General features: G+C 51.1%; 1 protein-coding gene across 3 annotated transcripts in view; it reads right to left on the bottom strand.

Annotated features, from left to right (window-relative positions):
* Positions 1–16,296, bottom strand: part of LOC135278318 (hydrocephalus-inducing protein-like) — a 155,232-nt gene that overhangs the window by 12,012 nt on the left and 126,924 nt on the right. For 2 of the 3 annotated variants that reach the window (XM_064384874.1, XM_064384873.1), the window contains exons 3-10: positions 14,761–14,880; positions 12,637–12,756; positions 10,740–10,873; positions 8,949–9,148; positions 5,165–5,348; positions 3,986–4,085; positions 2,639–2,757; positions 1,287–1,510 (exon numbers count right to left, since the gene is read on the bottom strand). In XM_064384874.1, the coding sequence (XP_064240944.1) occupies positions 1,287–1,510; positions 2,639–2,757; positions 3,986–4,085; positions 5,165–5,299 (578 nt within the window). In that variant the 5' untranslated portion in view covers positions 5,300–5,348; positions 8,949–9,148; positions 10,740–10,873; positions 12,637–12,756; positions 14,761–14,880. The remainder of the gene's footprint in view (positions 1–1,286; positions 1,511–2,638; positions 2,758–3,985; positions 4,086–5,164; positions 5,349–8,948; positions 9,149–10,739; positions 10,874–12,636; positions 12,757–14,760; positions 14,881–16,296) is intronic. The other variant, XM_064384875.1, reaches the window with a different exon arrangement.

Here is a 16,296-nt window from a genome sequence, read left to right as displayed (position 1 = left end):
CTGTCCTTGAAATCAGCAGACACACTGCAAAAGTCACCAACACCCACTGAAAGCAGCACTTGAAGCTGCACAACACTCCCCAGTTGATTTCATGGCTGATGCCAATTCATGCCCACTCTGCCTTGTGGTTAAAAATCCAGGCCCAGTGACCTGTGCCTTCTGTTGGATTCACAGCACTGCCCCTGGCTCTGCTCCACACATCTCAACAAGAGACACCTGCCCTTGCTCAAGGAGAAAGCTGCTGATGCACAAACATCCCATCACCAGTTAGGGGAGGGACAGAGGAGAATCAATTATTGGATGGTGGAAGGTTCCCTCTTGATCTCCAAAATAAAAAAGCAGCACTTTTCCTCCAAGAACAAAGCCATCATCATTCTTTCTCCACTGGGGGCAGACCTACTCACCACTTTGCTCTTGCTAAGTAATAACTTCCTTGTTCTTGTTCATCCATCTCCCTTATCTTATTGTCATAATCCAGTGCAGATTGCTTTCATTTCTTCACTGCCTTGCCCCAGTGCCTCCCAAGAGCAGCAGCCCAGCTCCAAAGCTGCAGAGCAGCCAGCATCAGCTCTCCTGCTCCCACTGCATTATCCTAGCAGCACATGGCTCAGGCTGGCAGGGACAGGGCCTCGTGCTGCTGTGGTGCTGAGCACTGAGCTCTGCCTCCCCTATCATCACCCCTTGTCCCTTGTGCTGGGCCAGGATGATCTCTTGCCATGGCACCAGCCCAGGGGATGATGCCCAAGTCCTTGGCACAATTCCTGCTGCACAGTTCCCTGACTCCCACATCAGCCCTTGCCTGGCTGTGCACAGGAGGCACCAGAGCCCTCTGGGCACAGCAGCAGGGAGCACAGCTTGTCCCCCACAGCATGGCCATGAGAGGGGAGGTGAGGCTGCTGCTGCCCATCTGGCATGGATTATTGACAGAAGTTTTTAAAAGCACTGCTGCTGCTGCAGAATGCCCCAGGCTGGCCCATCTCCAAAGCCCTGGGGGCCTTGCTGGCTGTTCAGCTGGGACATCCCAGAGCAGCTGCTGCCCAAAGCTGATCCATCCCACTGCCTGCCATGGCCCAGGGCAGAGGGAGATCCCTGCAGGGAGGAGTCATTCCAGCTCCAGGTACCACACAGGGCAGGAGGCATCCTCCCACTAAAGCAATGCCAGCATCAGAGCTGAGATGAAGACCTCAGCAAACACCTTTTCTCTCTGCTCCACCCCAACAGGAGGCAGGTGGGGCATGTCCCAGAGACAGCTGCAGATGTGCCCACCAAGCTCCCAGGGTCCTTACTTGATGGTCAGGATGGCAGGCGTAGGAGATCCAGCCAGACTGAACCGGAATTCTTCCTCAAACCTCCCCAACACGGTGGCACTGAAGGAGATCTGGAGAGTCTGGCTCCCACCTGCTGCAATGATGCCCTCCTGGGGTGCCAACTTGAAGCCCAAGCCCACCTTTGTGGCCGAAGGGATGTAGCTGAAGGGAGCATCAAGAGCTCCTTGGTTGATCAGGTTCACCTGCAGCAGCAAGAAAGCAAAGTGGAAATTCGTGTGGAATCTTTCCTTCTTGGGAGTTATTGTCTAAGGATGCAATGAACAGCCACAAAAGGCAGAAGATGCTTTGTGCTGCTGAATGGCAGAAGTCAGAAGATACAAGAGGACAAGTTCTGCCTTTGGGTTTTCATGCAAAGCAGTGGCAGCTGCACAGACCTGCAGTCACCCTGGGGTTATCCCATGGACACAGAGCAGTGCACCTCTGGGCAGCATCACCCAGCTCATGGAGACCTGGCCCTGAGAGCAACGTGGGGTGATTGCAGCTGCCTAGTGAATCAGCACTGAGCTGCTGCTGCCCCAGCCTGCACAGCTCCAACAGCACCATCACCTCATTCACCTTTTCCCACACCATGAAAACAAGACATTGATAATGAGGCATCAGCAGCAAAATGTACACACAGCACCATCTTTTGGTATAGAAAACTCGTGGTGTCTTTCTCTTCTACAGTCAAGCTTTTGAAAGTGTTTGCCCTGATGCAGTGCCTCATTTCCTGCCTCTTTTCAGTTGCTCTTTCATGAGTTTTTTACAAGCTTGACACTACTGGGGGGTGGACGCAAATAGGTAGAAAAATCCTTTGCTTTTTTCCCAGGAACACTTTTCTCTTTCCAGAGCCAGAGATGCACCAAGGCTGAAGTGTGGGACTGGTCAGCAAGGGACAGAACTCCCAAGGCTTTCCTGGGACTTCCAGGAATGAGCAGGAGACCCTTGACTGAAAGCTGTTGGCAGTGGACTGAAGCTCAAAGGCAGCCAGTTGGTTCCAGCTGCTTCTGCAGAGCCCAGTCCAAAGGTGCCTTGTGTCTGGCACTGCCACAAAAGCCTCTGAACATGCAGCTTTTGCACCCAGTGCTGGTTGCACCTGCCAAGGGCTTGTTTTGCAGGAAGCCTCCCAGCTGATCCCTAAGGAAGGCTGCCCAAAAGCAGGGCCTGGGCCTTCATGAACAACAGACACACCTTTCTGACCCCCCAGACTGGACTAGCACATCAAATATTCCCTGCTCACAACTGCCCAGCTTGGCAGGAATTCCACAGCTCCACCAGGCTTGCTGCTGCCTCAGGAGCCATCAGCATCCATCCCCAGCCCTGCTGCTCACCTCACAGACATGGGGGGTATTGACAAAAATGTCCCCAAGGTCCAGAGTGTCACAGCTGAGCTCAACCAAGGGTCCTTGGCCTTCCCCTCTGAGCTGCAGGGGCAGCCTGCTCTCACGGCCTGGGGAGAGATGTCCATTTCAGTACAAGCATTCCCTCTGTCACACTGTCTTTTCCAGGCTGCCTCAGTGCTAGTCCCTGACTCTGAGCTGGATGCCACCAGCTCCTGATGCTGCAGGACAAGATATGGACCCTTCTCTTCCCTCAACAGATATCCCTTGGGGCTGACTTCTAATTCCTAACCCATTCCTCGGGCTGGTTTCCAATTGGAGCCACCAGTTTGCTGAGTTTCAAACATCTCTGGGGTCCTGGAGGGGCAGACCAAGCAGTAATGGGTAGAAATTGAAGGAAAGGAAATTTAGGTTAGATATTTGGGATGATATTTTTTCCTGTGAGGGTGGTGAGACACTGGAGCAGGTTCCCCAGGGAAGTTGTGCAAGTCCCAGCCCTGCAAGTGTTCAAAGCCAGGCTGGATGGGGCTTGCAGCTACCTGCTCTGGGGGGAGGTGTCCCTGCCCATGGCAGGGGCCTTGGCACTAGATGATCTTTAAGGTCCACTCCATCCTTAACATCCTAGGATTCTGTGCTTTCCTTCCCATGCACCTAGAGGAGCTTGGAAATCCATTCAGTGAAGGCACAAAGCTCATCCAGAGCTGGGCAATTACCAAACTACCTGGCCCAGCAGCACAGGACTTTGTTGCCCAAGTCCTCACCTTCTGACCCTCAGCACTGGGCTCTGTTTCCACAGACTGAGAGCTGCAAGGTGACAGCTCCCACACAGGGAGAGAAGCAGCTGCTGGCCAAGGCTGCTCCTTCTACCAACAGCCTGGGCTCAGTGGGGCTCAGCCACCTCTGCTCTGCTGGTGTCTGGCCAGTGGGAGCTGATCCAGGCTCAGGGAGCACATTTCTAACCCAGCTCCTGCCACCTGATGATGGATCCATGTCCAGTGGAGCCATCCTGGAGGCCAGGGGCCTGCAGGGGCTTAGTGCTTGTTCACTAAAGCTGCTCTGCTCTGCAGCTCTCTGGCCTTTGAGGAAATGCCAGCAAAGCCATGGCATGAAAACCTCTCCCTGCACTGCCTGGGCTATGCTGGGATCAGGAACCCAGACACAGCACTCTGAGCCCTGGCCTTGCACGGGACACTCCCTGGGAGCTGCAGGGCCACTGGGGATGTGCCAGCACTGCCCTGCTGGCCAGGGACTCTTCCCAGCACTGCCAGGGCAGCCCAGTGGGCTCAGGCTTGCACCATGGCTGCACTGAGGGGGAGAAGCAGGGCACAGGAGCTGCACCTGAGATGCTGCAACAAGCCACACTTTGATACTCCACTGCTTCCTGGGGTTTGAAAGTCATCTTGATTTTGGCCAAACCATCCGGCTCGATTTCTCCCTCCTACAACAGAAACAGCAAAACATTTCTCTTCAAACTTCACATTTCTTGTTTTCAATCATAGTCCTGTCAGCCTTTGTTTAGAGCATCAGTGATGAGTGAACAACACAAGGAGCCCAAGGAAACCCTGCAAAGGCAGCTCAACACAGTGCTGGAAGCTCTCAATGCTGGTCAGGTCCCACTCTCCACAATTTCCTACTGCTCTGACACAAGCTCTTGCTCACATCATGCTGCTGTCAGCTGCAGTGGGAAGTAACTGCCAATGTGCACTGGTGGCTCTTCACAAGGAGAGATCATGATCCCCTCCCCCAGAAATAAAAATATTAGTTTAACCTGTTTTGAAAGAAAGCAGAGGTTGGGATTATTCTGGGCTTTACTCCAAGGGGAGAAGGGATTTTGCACTGTGCAGACACCAGGCATTCATCATCTCTCACAATGCCAGTGCTCAGAATCAGGGCTCTGGCTGCTGGCAGCACGTGGCAGTTTGCTTGCACAAACAGAAAAGGAAAAGGTTTTCTGTCCCTGTGTTCAGGAGAACTCAAAAGGCCCAGTGAAACCTTCCAGCCTTGTGTCCAGGCTCACAGATGGCACTGGAAGGCAGACTCAGAAATAGTGCAAGGCTGGTTACAGGAGGCCATTGGCATTTCTGGGATTAACCTTGGGCTGAGTTTGGCCTCCTTTTTCCAGCCAGCCATTGCCAGCTTCAGGTCAGTGTGTGAGCTGGCAGTGCTGCAACAGCCTCTGCTGAGCCCCACGTGTGGGGGCAGCCCCTCCCTACAAGAACTGCTCCCTGTGACACTGCAAGGACACGCACGGAGTGCCCTGATCTCCAGCCTTGGCAGCAGAGCTCGGCTTTGTCAGGCTCCCAGCCCTGCCTTGACCCTCCAGGGCAGAAATGCTTTGAGCATTTTAGCATTTTTAGGTGAGCTCTGCAGCTGCACCAGAAACTTGATACCCTCCCTCCCAGCATGTGGGGCCAGCTGAGGATCTGCCAAGTGACCACAGCCAGGGTTGGAGTGGGTGGGAGGAGAAAGAGGGAGAGGAGGAAGAGGAGGAAAATGAGGTTCTCAGCTATCACTTACCATTGGCTTAATGAAAGAAACGTCATCAGAGAACATGGGGTCCTGGTGCACCTTTGCCATCTCCCCTGGGGCTCTCAGGAGGGCAGCACGATCTTCACAAGAGCCCTTCTCCTTCCCTGTTTCTTTCTCCTCCATTAATTTTTCCAGGCACAGCTCTCTCTGTGACTGCCCAAAAAGACTCTGCCTGCAGCCAGAGGAGAGACAAAGCCAGCAGGTCATTTAATAAGCCACAGATTTGCAGAGAGAAGTGTGAGTGCAGGAGAGCAAAGCACCCGGGGAGGAGCAGCAGTGTGACAGATGAGCAATGCCACGACTGACTCTCACCACTAACAGACAAATATCATGTCTATAGGTTAAGAAAAGGTTTTTTACCCCCTGAGTTGTTATCAAGGGACAGCTGGGGTTGGGATATTTGGGAGGGTCGGCTTGTCACCATGGTGACATCTGACCTCCAATCAAGATTGGAGGAAGTGAACTCCACCACAGGACAGCGAAGAAGGGGTCAATGGACAGAATTTTGGGAGAGGCTAAAGGGTTAAAAGGCAAAACCTCCATTGTGTGGGTGAGCACACCTGGGGAAAATCCTTCCATAACATCTTCTCCATCCAGTCTTCTGTTGTATTTTTGATAAGGTTTAATCAACCTTTCTAAACTGAGGAAAAGTGAGTGGCTATTTCTCACAAGCAGCCGCTCCCCAGCAAGGGCTGACCCCAAGCCCTGCGGGTCTCAGAGGGATCACAGGATAACTTGCTGTTCACTGGCACAGCAGGTAGTTTTACTCCACACCTGCAGGCTCAGGAGAGGTTTCCAAAGCCAGAATCCCTCAAGGGAACCTCCTGGCTCAAAGCCTCTGCTAAAACTGAAGAGAATCCACCAGCCACTTCAAGTGGCTTTTCCTCCCACTGAGCTGCTGGGGGAGGCAGATAAAGATTATGGAGCAGGACTTCCCTGGGAAGGGGAGACAGAGCTGGGTTGCAGCTCCGTGTTACCAGCACTGTGAAAAATGCCTATTATATTATTGGCTTTTTGCAAATAGTAAAATTAATACTATATGTGTAATGTTGGAAAGTGATGTTGTATTAGTCCTTTTTTACAGACCAAGGAATAATAACTGTTGAATTTGCAGTGTGGTTCTTTGGTGTGTTTTACCTTGAAAACATCCTGATTGAGCCTAAAAAGGGCACATTTTAGCAGTACTTCAATGAAAGCTACACTAAGAAAGGGAGCAGTCAAAACTCTGAAAGAGTGCAAATGCACATTAGAGCAATACAGTGACATGGAAACCCAAAAGGAGGATGCCATTTCCAGTCTGAAGGATCCAATCCCAGCTCAATGAAGCACCATGAACAGGAGCACATCAAGGAAGCAGAACAGGAGGTTTCTATGTATTTACCAGCAATGCAGTCTGGACTATGGGTTGTCACCCACGCTGGTAACTGTTTGCTTGGCCCAGCAGAGAAACTCTGTGCAATGTGTTGGAAATAATTATGCAGATGTGTTGGTGCACTTTGGATTTAACAGCAGCAATCAGGATTGGTCACCAGGTGAAGAGCTCTTGCCTGACAAACACAAGACTCTCTGCTTTGATGCTCAGGGAGAGCTCAGGGGAAATGTGCTTCTGCCCAGCAGCTGCTGGCCTTTGTGCTTTTGTACAGCCCCACTGAGGAAACAAAAGTTCCTGGCCTTGGTGCTTTGCTGCTGCTCAATCTGTCACTTCCAAGTGTCTTCTGGGGACTTTGGTGATGAATGCATCACACACAAAAATAAAGAGAACATCTGCCAAGCTGAACTTTGTTCACGTCAGCAGTGATGAACTTGCTTCAGGTTCAGCTCATGAAGGACCTATTGCTGCAATGATGGGCCTGACCAGTTCCCATTACCACTGGTGAGAACATCCCTGCTGGCTGAGGGAGAAGCCTTAGGACAGCAGTGCTTATGTGCTGGATGTGAGGCTTTGGAGAGAGGGGTGGAAAGACAAGGCCCCAGCAGCCCCAGAGCTCCTGCATGTGCTCCAGGGCTGATGCCAGGGCTGCTGCAGCTCTCTGCTGGGGCTCGGGGATCAGTGCCTGCTCTGGGCAAGGCACAGCATTCTGTTCTTATTCTTCTGCCAAAAATTTCACTGGAACAGAGAAGCTGCCAGTTAAGGGAATCCCTGGCCACACTTCAGCACTACATTCCATTCCATTCCATTCCATTCCATTCCATTCCATTCCATTCCATTCCATTCCATTCCATTCCATTCCATTCCATTCCATTCCATTCCCACTGCTGCCCCATGTTACATGCTCCTGCCCTCAGATGTCAGGATGGCAATAACACTCCTGGGGGAGACTTCAGGGGTTGCCTGAGAAAGAAGGGATCTTCTTCTTTTCAAATTATCATGAGAAGAGGATCCAGCCCAGTTCAGGACTCAGTTTTCAGGACTGAAAAACCAAGTGCAAATCAGCCCCTGCATCTCCTACATCTCACCCCGGGCTGTACCCACCAGACTCCTCTGTTCCTGCTGTAGCAGTCATCTCTCACACAGACCTGGCTCCCCAAGACCCAAGGACACAAGCTCTACAGCTGAACTTAACTCCTCTGAATTTCAGCCAACATCACTAAGCTGTTGCCTGAGCCCACAGATAGAAGAGCCGTGAAGGAGACATCCCTGACATTGTAATAACCAAATGAAAATACCAGTGCCAATAGATGGGGCTGGCAAGCTAAATTTTTGGCCTTTTATCTGTGAATTGTGAGCTGTTCCTTAAGACAGTTCTCATCCTGTTACATCTACCCTTTCAATGAATCACTACTGCACCCTGACAGGCACTACCGCACTACTGACAGGCAAAAAAGATAAGGTATGGAGAGGGGTTTAATAGGTTGTTTTCTTCTGCTGTTTAACTAGGGCCCTTTGTATGTTTGTTTCCTTGCACGGCATCTAAAGGCAGGTCCAGATCTCCCAATGGCACCTGGCAATCCCCAGACACTGCTCTTGCTTTGAGCAGTGTGTCTGCTCAGATGATTGCCAGAGGTCCCCTCCAAAAGTTATTCTATACTTTTATCTTCTAAATCAGCCCAATTGCTTTTCAAATATTCACTAAATGTCTCATATTTCCTACACACCATGTGCAAGTACCCATGGGCATGTGGTATATTGATAGGCATTAGAGGAGCTCGACCTTCATGAAAGTTCCCAAGGAAGAATTCATGATCTTTTGGCAAACACTTAAACCAAAATGAAAAAACCAGCAGAAACACAGGAACTTCAGAGTATTCAAAAAGAAATCTCAAGGAAAAGGGGGCACAACCTTATTCAGAGATTTAAATCTCTGTTTGAAATTTTAAACTGGCTTTCAAAGGTTCATCATGGAACACAAGAGGTGACTGATGCCCTCCGCTGACAAGGGAAATCAGATCAGCTTCAGGAACAGGAACTGCACGGGCTGCCTGCAGCACAGCTCATGTTGGGCATCTGATGCAGGGACCCCTGCAAGGCCACGTGCCTGTGGCCTCCCAGAGAATGGCTCTGTTTGGCTGACAGTGCTGAGAAAGCATTTCAGGAGCTGCTTGTGCTCAGCAGGGTGCAAGCCAGCTGCCAACATGTTCCAGCAGCCTCCAGGAAAGCTGGGACAGAGAAAGCTCAAAGGCTGCATCCTGCTAAGAACACTGAAGGCAAGAGCAGCTGCCATCCATCCTGCTCCCTTCCAGCCAGGGCTGCAGGGATGCTCAGGCTCCTTTTGTTGCTCTTTCCCAGCCCTGTTATCACTCAAAGGTGTTTTGCACAAGGACAGATCCTCACCTCTGGGTGCTCAGCTGGAAACGAGCTTCCAGGTTCCCAGAGTTGTGGAGCAGCAGAGTCTTCTGGCTGCTGCTCTTGACTGGACATGTGGAGAAGTCCAGCTGCTCAGGGAAGTCCAGGACAGCTCGGGCAGCAATGGCCCGAATTGGCACCACTATCCTTCCCCTTGTAGTGATGCAGGTGAGCTCGTGGGAATAATCCTGCAGGAAAAGAAACTGCCTCAGCACAGGGCATTTAGTGCCGTCCCCATGGCAGAAGAAAAACCATTTCCTATAACTCTTCAAGGGCATCAATTTACCTATCCCACCCTAAATGAACATTAAGCTCTACTAATATGTCACATTTTAGAGGCACTAGCGCACTTTGCAAAACCTGTCTCAGTGGCATTAAGCTCTTCTGTCACTTGGTCATCCAGAGAACTGCCCTAGGCCACCATCATTTTTACTCTAAATTTTAATGATGTTCAGTAATTCCTAAGTCCCTTCTAAGGAACATGGAGCTAGGGAACACAGGACATTCCTCTTTAGCTTTCTATATTCCCACTGTTTGAGAATAGGACAAAGTTAAACTGACTCAAAGCAGCAAAAAAAAAAAGATGAGAAAACAGCTGCACCCAAAGAGCTCCTGCACCTCTGGCTTGGTGTAGAAACATAGTTGGCTCAGAACTCCCCTCCAACTTTGCCTCTCCAACCAAGTCAGGAGGAGAACAGTGGTAACAGTGCTAACATTGCTTTCTAGCATGCTGTTGGAAAGAGCCTCTCTTTGTTTCCCTGCAAGGCTTCCTCCCTTCCATGCCATGTCCTCAACCCTTCTGTATGAACAAGCCCCCAGATCACAACACTGACCCCCCAGATCCCAGCACTGAGATCAGACTTGCCAGGGCCTCAGCACTGCTGTTCAAACCTGCACACAAAAGCACCTTTGGCACGCAATGGGTGCCAGCTGACAGAGCAAGCACAGGGACAGGCATGAAGACAGAGGCACAGCAGCGTCACTGCCATGGGCTCTGGGCTCACAGCTCTGCCTGCAGCTTGGACCTGCCCTACACCAGCTCCTGCAGGCAGCTGTCCAAGTCCCCTGCAGCTCAGCAACCTCCTGCTGACCAAGGGCACCCAGCAAAAAAAAAACCTGGCAAAAACCTACTAAAAACTTGGCAAAATATTCAGAAAACCTGCCAAAAACCTTCTAAAAACCAACCAAAAACCTTCTAAAAACCCGCCAAAAACCTTCTACAAACCTGCCAAAAACCTTCTAAAAACCTGGCAACAGTGTGCCTGTGCCTGTGCCAGGCCGGGCTCACGGGCACAGCACATCCTCTGCCCTGGCCCTGCAGCTGCACCATGCTCACTTGCGCTCTGGCACAGCACAGCTGCAAGGCTGCAGAGCAGAGGCTGGGAAAAAGCACCGTCCTTGCTCCAGCCCAGCGGGAGGCAGGGAAGCTCTTGCCAGCCGGGAAGGAGGAAAGCTCTCTGACCTCTTTGTTCCTCATCATCATGAACCCCCTTCCGCTGTACCTAGAGATGGCCCAACATCTATCAACAGCCCTCTGTCATTTTCATCCTGTTCCCTGTGCATCTTCCCTTGGCAATGCTCAGGGATGTGCAGGGAGGGGAAGCAGAGCCTGTCAGGCCTGGCTGCAGTGCCTGGCAGCCCGTGCCAAGCTGGGACTGGCTGCAGGCTGCCTGCCCATGGCCTGGAGCCAAGCTCCCAGCATGGAATGGGCTGCACCCAGAGTGCAGGGAAAACAATGGCTTTGCAGAGAATTCTATGCTCGGGCTCCTCCAGGCTCACCTTGTTCTCCTAGGGGCTGAAGTGGATGCGCACGGGGCAGAGGCGCCTGCTGGCACCGTGTGGTACACACCCCTGGGGCACGCCAGCTGGAAATAAGGGCAGCTCTCCATGCACACCTTCACCAGCCGAGGAATCTGCAGCAAAGACACCAAATGATGATTTTGACACTTGTGCAAACAGGACGACAGGAGACCTGTCCCTGCCCTGCTGACATCCCTCCTTGACCCCTTTTCCAAAGCCCTTGCAGCTGAGCAGGTGCAGGCACATCATTCACAAGGGTCAGCTGGAGTCCCTTCTCTCTGGCTCCAGCATTTTGGCCAGGGCCAGCGGGGCAGGGCCTGGTGGCAAGGAAGGGCCAAGCAGGTCAGCACCAGCAGGATGGAGACAGAGCACCTGAACCAAGTCATCTGTACATTCAACAAGGCCAAAAAACCTGCTGGCTCCTGCCTGCACTCAGCCATGCAGTCATGTTCCAGAGGGGGAATGTGCTCCCTGAAAGCAAACCAGCACATTCTCCTGGGGGAAGGAAGAAATTCCCTTCTAGCAGATCACGTTTGGGTAGGCACATTCTGGGGATACAGTCATGCAGGCACACCAGCAAGAGAGGAGACCAAACACTGTGGCCTTACTGGGAATAAAAGCAAACCTGAAAAGCCAAAGGAACAACAAGACAATCCCTAAAACAAGGAGATGGCAAAGAGAATTTAAATGGGCAGTAAAGCAGCAAGGAAGAGTCATAAAACCATGAGAGCAATCATCTTGTCAAAAGTGACAGAAACACAGACAGGCTGTGCCTATGGACTGTGGGCTTCAAAGGCATTTTCTGCCTGGAGAAACATGACCAGCACTGACTGACACTGTGCTTCCAGTATGAAAAGCCAATCTTGGCTCTCCAGGGCTTCTTGCTGCCTGTGCAGGCAAGCTGGGCTGCTGGGCATTGCTGCCTGCAGCCACAGGCCAGGGTCTGCCCTCTGGCATTCACAGACACAGCAAACATGCATTTTCTAGCACACTGAGCACCAAAATAATCTCAACAAGTCTAAACCAGATGATTTGGACTCCCTCCTTTCTGTTCCCACCAGCCTACCCTTGGCACAAGGCTTATCTAAGAAAAAGTTGCCCTGACTGAAATTCCAATGGTCTCTGTTTTCCTCGTTACACTGGAACACAACTGCTGACATTTTTCAACTTTTCCCCTCTCAACTCTCTTGGGAAATTGCAAAACCATCACAATTTCTTCAAGTGAAGGTGGAAACCTCCAGGAGCACATGGCTTTGCATGTGCTGTGGCTCTCCAAAGGGAAAGCAGAGCACCGTGTTGCTCTTGGAAAAGCTGAGCAGAGCGGGATGAAGCTTAGCAGGAGCCTCAAGTGGCACCTAAAGGGCTCCCACTGCTTCTGCTACATCATTCTGATTCCAGGGCTGTTCCAGAACACGTTTCCTGCAGTGCCAATGCCCTTAATGAGAAGTGATTCCAGCATCAAGTGGAGCAGACTCAGCCCCTGAGCTCTGACTGTGAGCTGCACAAAGGGAGCCCAACAGGCTGAGAGCAGCAGAGATTCCTACCAGGAGCCAAGATTAACCAAGGAGACACAGGAGGTGCTATAGACTCAAGGCAAAGCTTGAGAGCAGGTCAGAACTGTACAGGCCTCAACATTCCTATCAATCCACAGCTTTCAAAAGAAGGAAACTCCTTTGGGATAGACACCATCAATGCATGGACAAAATCAGGGCACAATTCCCAGCACTCGAAGATTCCCATCATCTTGCAGAACAAGGGGCTGAGACATTTTCTCCTGCATGTGCTACAGCAGATAACTTGCTTTGCTGCCCACTTGGGCAATGACAGCACTCTCCTCTTCTAGCACAGGATTCAAGCTCCAGGTGCCAGCACTTACCTTGTCCTTATTCGTCACAGACAGCACCATTTCAGAGACCTCCCGAGCCACGAAGTTCTGAAACACCATCTCTGGTGGGGAAACCTGAAACAAGCTCTGTTTCGGGGCAGCTGACGGCAGCTGGAGAGGCGAGAGAGAGCAGGGACAGCTTCAGCTGCTGGGAGGAAGGCTCATGAAGGACAATCTTACACTGACCCCCAGTGAAGTGCAGACTCTGGGGGAGCACATCTGCCCAGGACACACTGGGCAAACAGTGGCTCACCCACCTCTGCTCTGAGCTGATCAAGAACTGCTTGGTCAGCTTCCAGCAGGTTCAAACCAAGCTACTCTTTTGATTTCTCCAGCTTTCCTTCTCCACAATGCCAGGCAGCACTTTCCTTAAGCACAGCCCTGTGCCCCCTGAGGCACGGCCTGAGCACTCATGCAGTAAGTAAAACCCACAAATTTACATCAGACTCTAGGAGAAACAATTCTGGGATGTCCTTTACTCTGAGACAGGGAAACTGAGGCCCACACAACTGAAAATTTCTGTTTGGATCTAGAACTTAGGCCTCAGGATGACGAGAACAGTACCAGAGGAGGTGTCAGAGATGAGGTGACATTTGGATGAAGCCAAAAGGTTATGAACTGAAAGGATGGAATTTGTTGGTTCTGTGTGTTGTTTGTGGGTTGGATTTGTTCAGGTTGGTTTGTTGGGTGTTGCTGTGAGCTGGCAGAGGGACGGGGTTGAAGACCTGACCAAAAGGAAGGAGGATGAGAGGGGAGGGGACACAAAAGTTGGTGGTCAGAGAGAAGGGAAGTTCCTGAGTGCCTCTCCAAGGGGAAAGGGGACAGGGACTGTCCCGGCCGGGTACAAAGGGGATACAAAGATTGCCATTTTGTTGGAGGCTGTGTTTGCTCCTCTCCAGGGGCAAGGAGACACACACGGCTCAAGTGAATTGTTACTAATAAACAGTTTTCTTTTGCTTTGATGATTTTTTCCTCTTTCTGTGCATTTAAAAGTTACTGCCTTTCTAACAGAGGTAAAGGCAAAAACAAAGTACAACAGAAGTCAGGAAAAGGACAAATTAGGTGAATGCTGAATGTGGATAAGGTTCAGTTATTTCCTCAGCAACTTGGGTAAAAGTGGAGTTGGTATCTCCTTTTCCCATGAGCTTTAACTGGGTGCTTTCTTGTCATTCTTGCTATCTTATTTAATGCCATTGTAGAGGCACGTCTGGAATGACACAACAGCAGCAAATGCTTCTGGAGCAGAGACACTGCTTGGAGAAGACTCTGCCCTGCTTTGTCTGCCTTCTGCATCCACACTGCTGTCACTGCAGAGACACCAGCAGCTCTCCTGTGACTCCAGGGCAGACACAGCCTGCTGAAGGGAGTGCCTGCAGCACACTGTCCCTTACTTGTGCCCTTCCCTGGGGTGTTCCCAAGGCCCCTCTCCAGGCCAGTCCTGAACCAGTGTGTTCCATGTCTCTTGCTGCCAATTTCCTGCTCAACAGCCCACCTGGCTCACCTGCCCCTTTGGACTGTGCTTTCTACTGAGCCAGTCCTGCCACAAAAGCAGCTTGAAACACACCTCTAAGTAGGCACTGAGCACAGAAAGCACATCCACTCCCCTCTGCCCAGGGCTACTCCCCTGCACATCTGGCAGCCTGCAAAATCTAACACCCTGTCAGGGTCCAGCACATTGTTCCAACCCAAAGCAGGAATGCAATTGGTTCTGCTAAATCTGAAGGAATTCCTGCAGGTGCTTGGCCTTCCAAGGCCAACGCTGCCACTGTGCAGGGAATCCTGTGACCCCGAGCGTTTGATGGTGACCACACCAAAGCAAGAGGTGGCTCCTTCAGCAGGAGAATGGCACATGCCAATGTTGTGCCTTTGTGTCCCCAGCCTTCCCCCATTGTTTTAGCAATGGCAGCCACACTCCAGCACAGCCCAGCAGCTGCAGCAGAGGTTATCTGTGTTGGCTCAGTGCACATCAGGACTCCCAGTCCACCACTGCCAGCAGCTTGCAATGACAACAGCACCTGGACACTGAGGTGTTTTGCTGGAGGCAAGCCTGTCACAAGCACACACCCTCTTCAAACTTGCTATCAAACAGAAAGGAAAAGAGCAGGAAAAGGCTACCTTTGGACCATTCTTGCTCAGGTCTATCCATGGGCCAATTCTGGGCAGAATACTCCCCCCAGTGCTGGCCTCCTTCTTTGTGCTGAGAAACTTCTCCTGCTGGAACTTAGAGGGAAGCAGCTGAAAGGAAACAAACAAAAAAAAAAAACAAACAAAAAACCAAACCAAAAACAATAACAAAAACAAAAAACAGCAAGAAGTGTTGCCAGGATTTTTAGTGAAAAAGCATCTGCTAGGATTTTTCCTGTCCTGAGGAGCTGAGGGCCTCAGGAAAGAAATGTAAACAATGGCTATCTGCTGCTGTGGAATGCCGCGGGTGCATCTTCCATTGGTTCATGTAGATTGTTTTCAATCAGTGACCGATCACAGCCACCTGTGCCGGGGCTGTGAGAGTCACAGGATTTTTGTTATTCATTCCTATTCTATTCTTGTCTTTGTAGCCTTCTGATCTTCTTCTCTCTGTTCTTTTAGTATAGTTGTAATGTAGTATTTTAGTATAATATACAACATAATAAATCAGCCTTCTGATGAAAATGGAGTCAAGCCTCGTGTCCTCGTCCAAGGGGTTGCAGTTTAAGCAAGAAAGAAGCTCAGAAATGTGCTTGTTCAGAGGGGTTTATCTTGAGCAAGTGGTTCTGGTGAATTAATTTGCGATCACAGCCACTTGGGCAGTTCTGGAAGCCCTGGAAGTTACTTGCTGAAATACTTAGTACCAATCAATTAATAATACAGGGTGCAATACACACACTCCAACCACATGGCTGTGTCCCATTAGACTCTTTGTGATCTGATGTGACATGTTTGGGGATTTCTGCTCTTTGGCCATTTGTTTCCTCTTACGTTTCTCTGCATTGAGGCAATGCCCTTTTCAGAGAGTGGGAAGGAGCTCTCAGAACTGCCCCAACTCCATCCCTGCACAACACTCATAACTCACAGCCAGGAGACAGCACTGCTGGCTGAGTCCAAGAGAAGCAAGAAAGAAAAGCTGTACCAAGAGGGAGGTGCACAGGAATGTGTCCAAGTTTTTCCTCTCTCTGTTAATGAGCATTTGTTTTCTCTGTCTGGGCTGACAGAGCCCTCCAGAGAAGAAAACACAGGGATCTCCTTGCCAGAGCCTCAGCACTGGGGCATCTTCAGCCCAGTGAGCTCCAGACATCAAGGGACCTTTGTGGCCCTGACTGCAGTGCTGCCTGCAGGGCTGGAGCTGTACCCACCCAGGAGCTCAGAGAGAACTGCTGCTTTGGGAGCTCTTCTGGCTGGGAGCAGCCGTGGCTCTCAAGGCTTTGGGCAGAGTTTGAGCTCTCCCCCCCACATGCCCAGGTGCCCAAGGGCAGGTTGGTCACAGCAGCACAGGGCAGTGCCCAGCCTGACAGAAGGAATTCCAGTGGCAAAGGGCAGGCACAGAAGCACATGCTGAGGGCTTCAGCTGCACATTGGTTTCACTTGGCTCCCGTGGCACAGCCAGGCAAGGCGCTGGGCTGTCCCTGAAACATCACACAGTGTTCCCTACTGCACCAGGACAGCCCCCACCAACAG

The sequence above is a fragment of the Passer domesticus genome, chromosome 11, assembly GCF_036417665.1.
Source record: "Passer domesticus isolate bPasDom1 chromosome 11, bPasDom1.hap1, whole genome shotgun sequence".
Classification (NCBI taxonomy): Eukaryota; Metazoa; Chordata; class Aves; order Passeriformes; family Passeridae; genus Passer; species Passer domesticus.
Note: the sequence above shows the minus strand (reverse complement) of the source record. Positions and strands in the feature narration are given on the sequence as shown.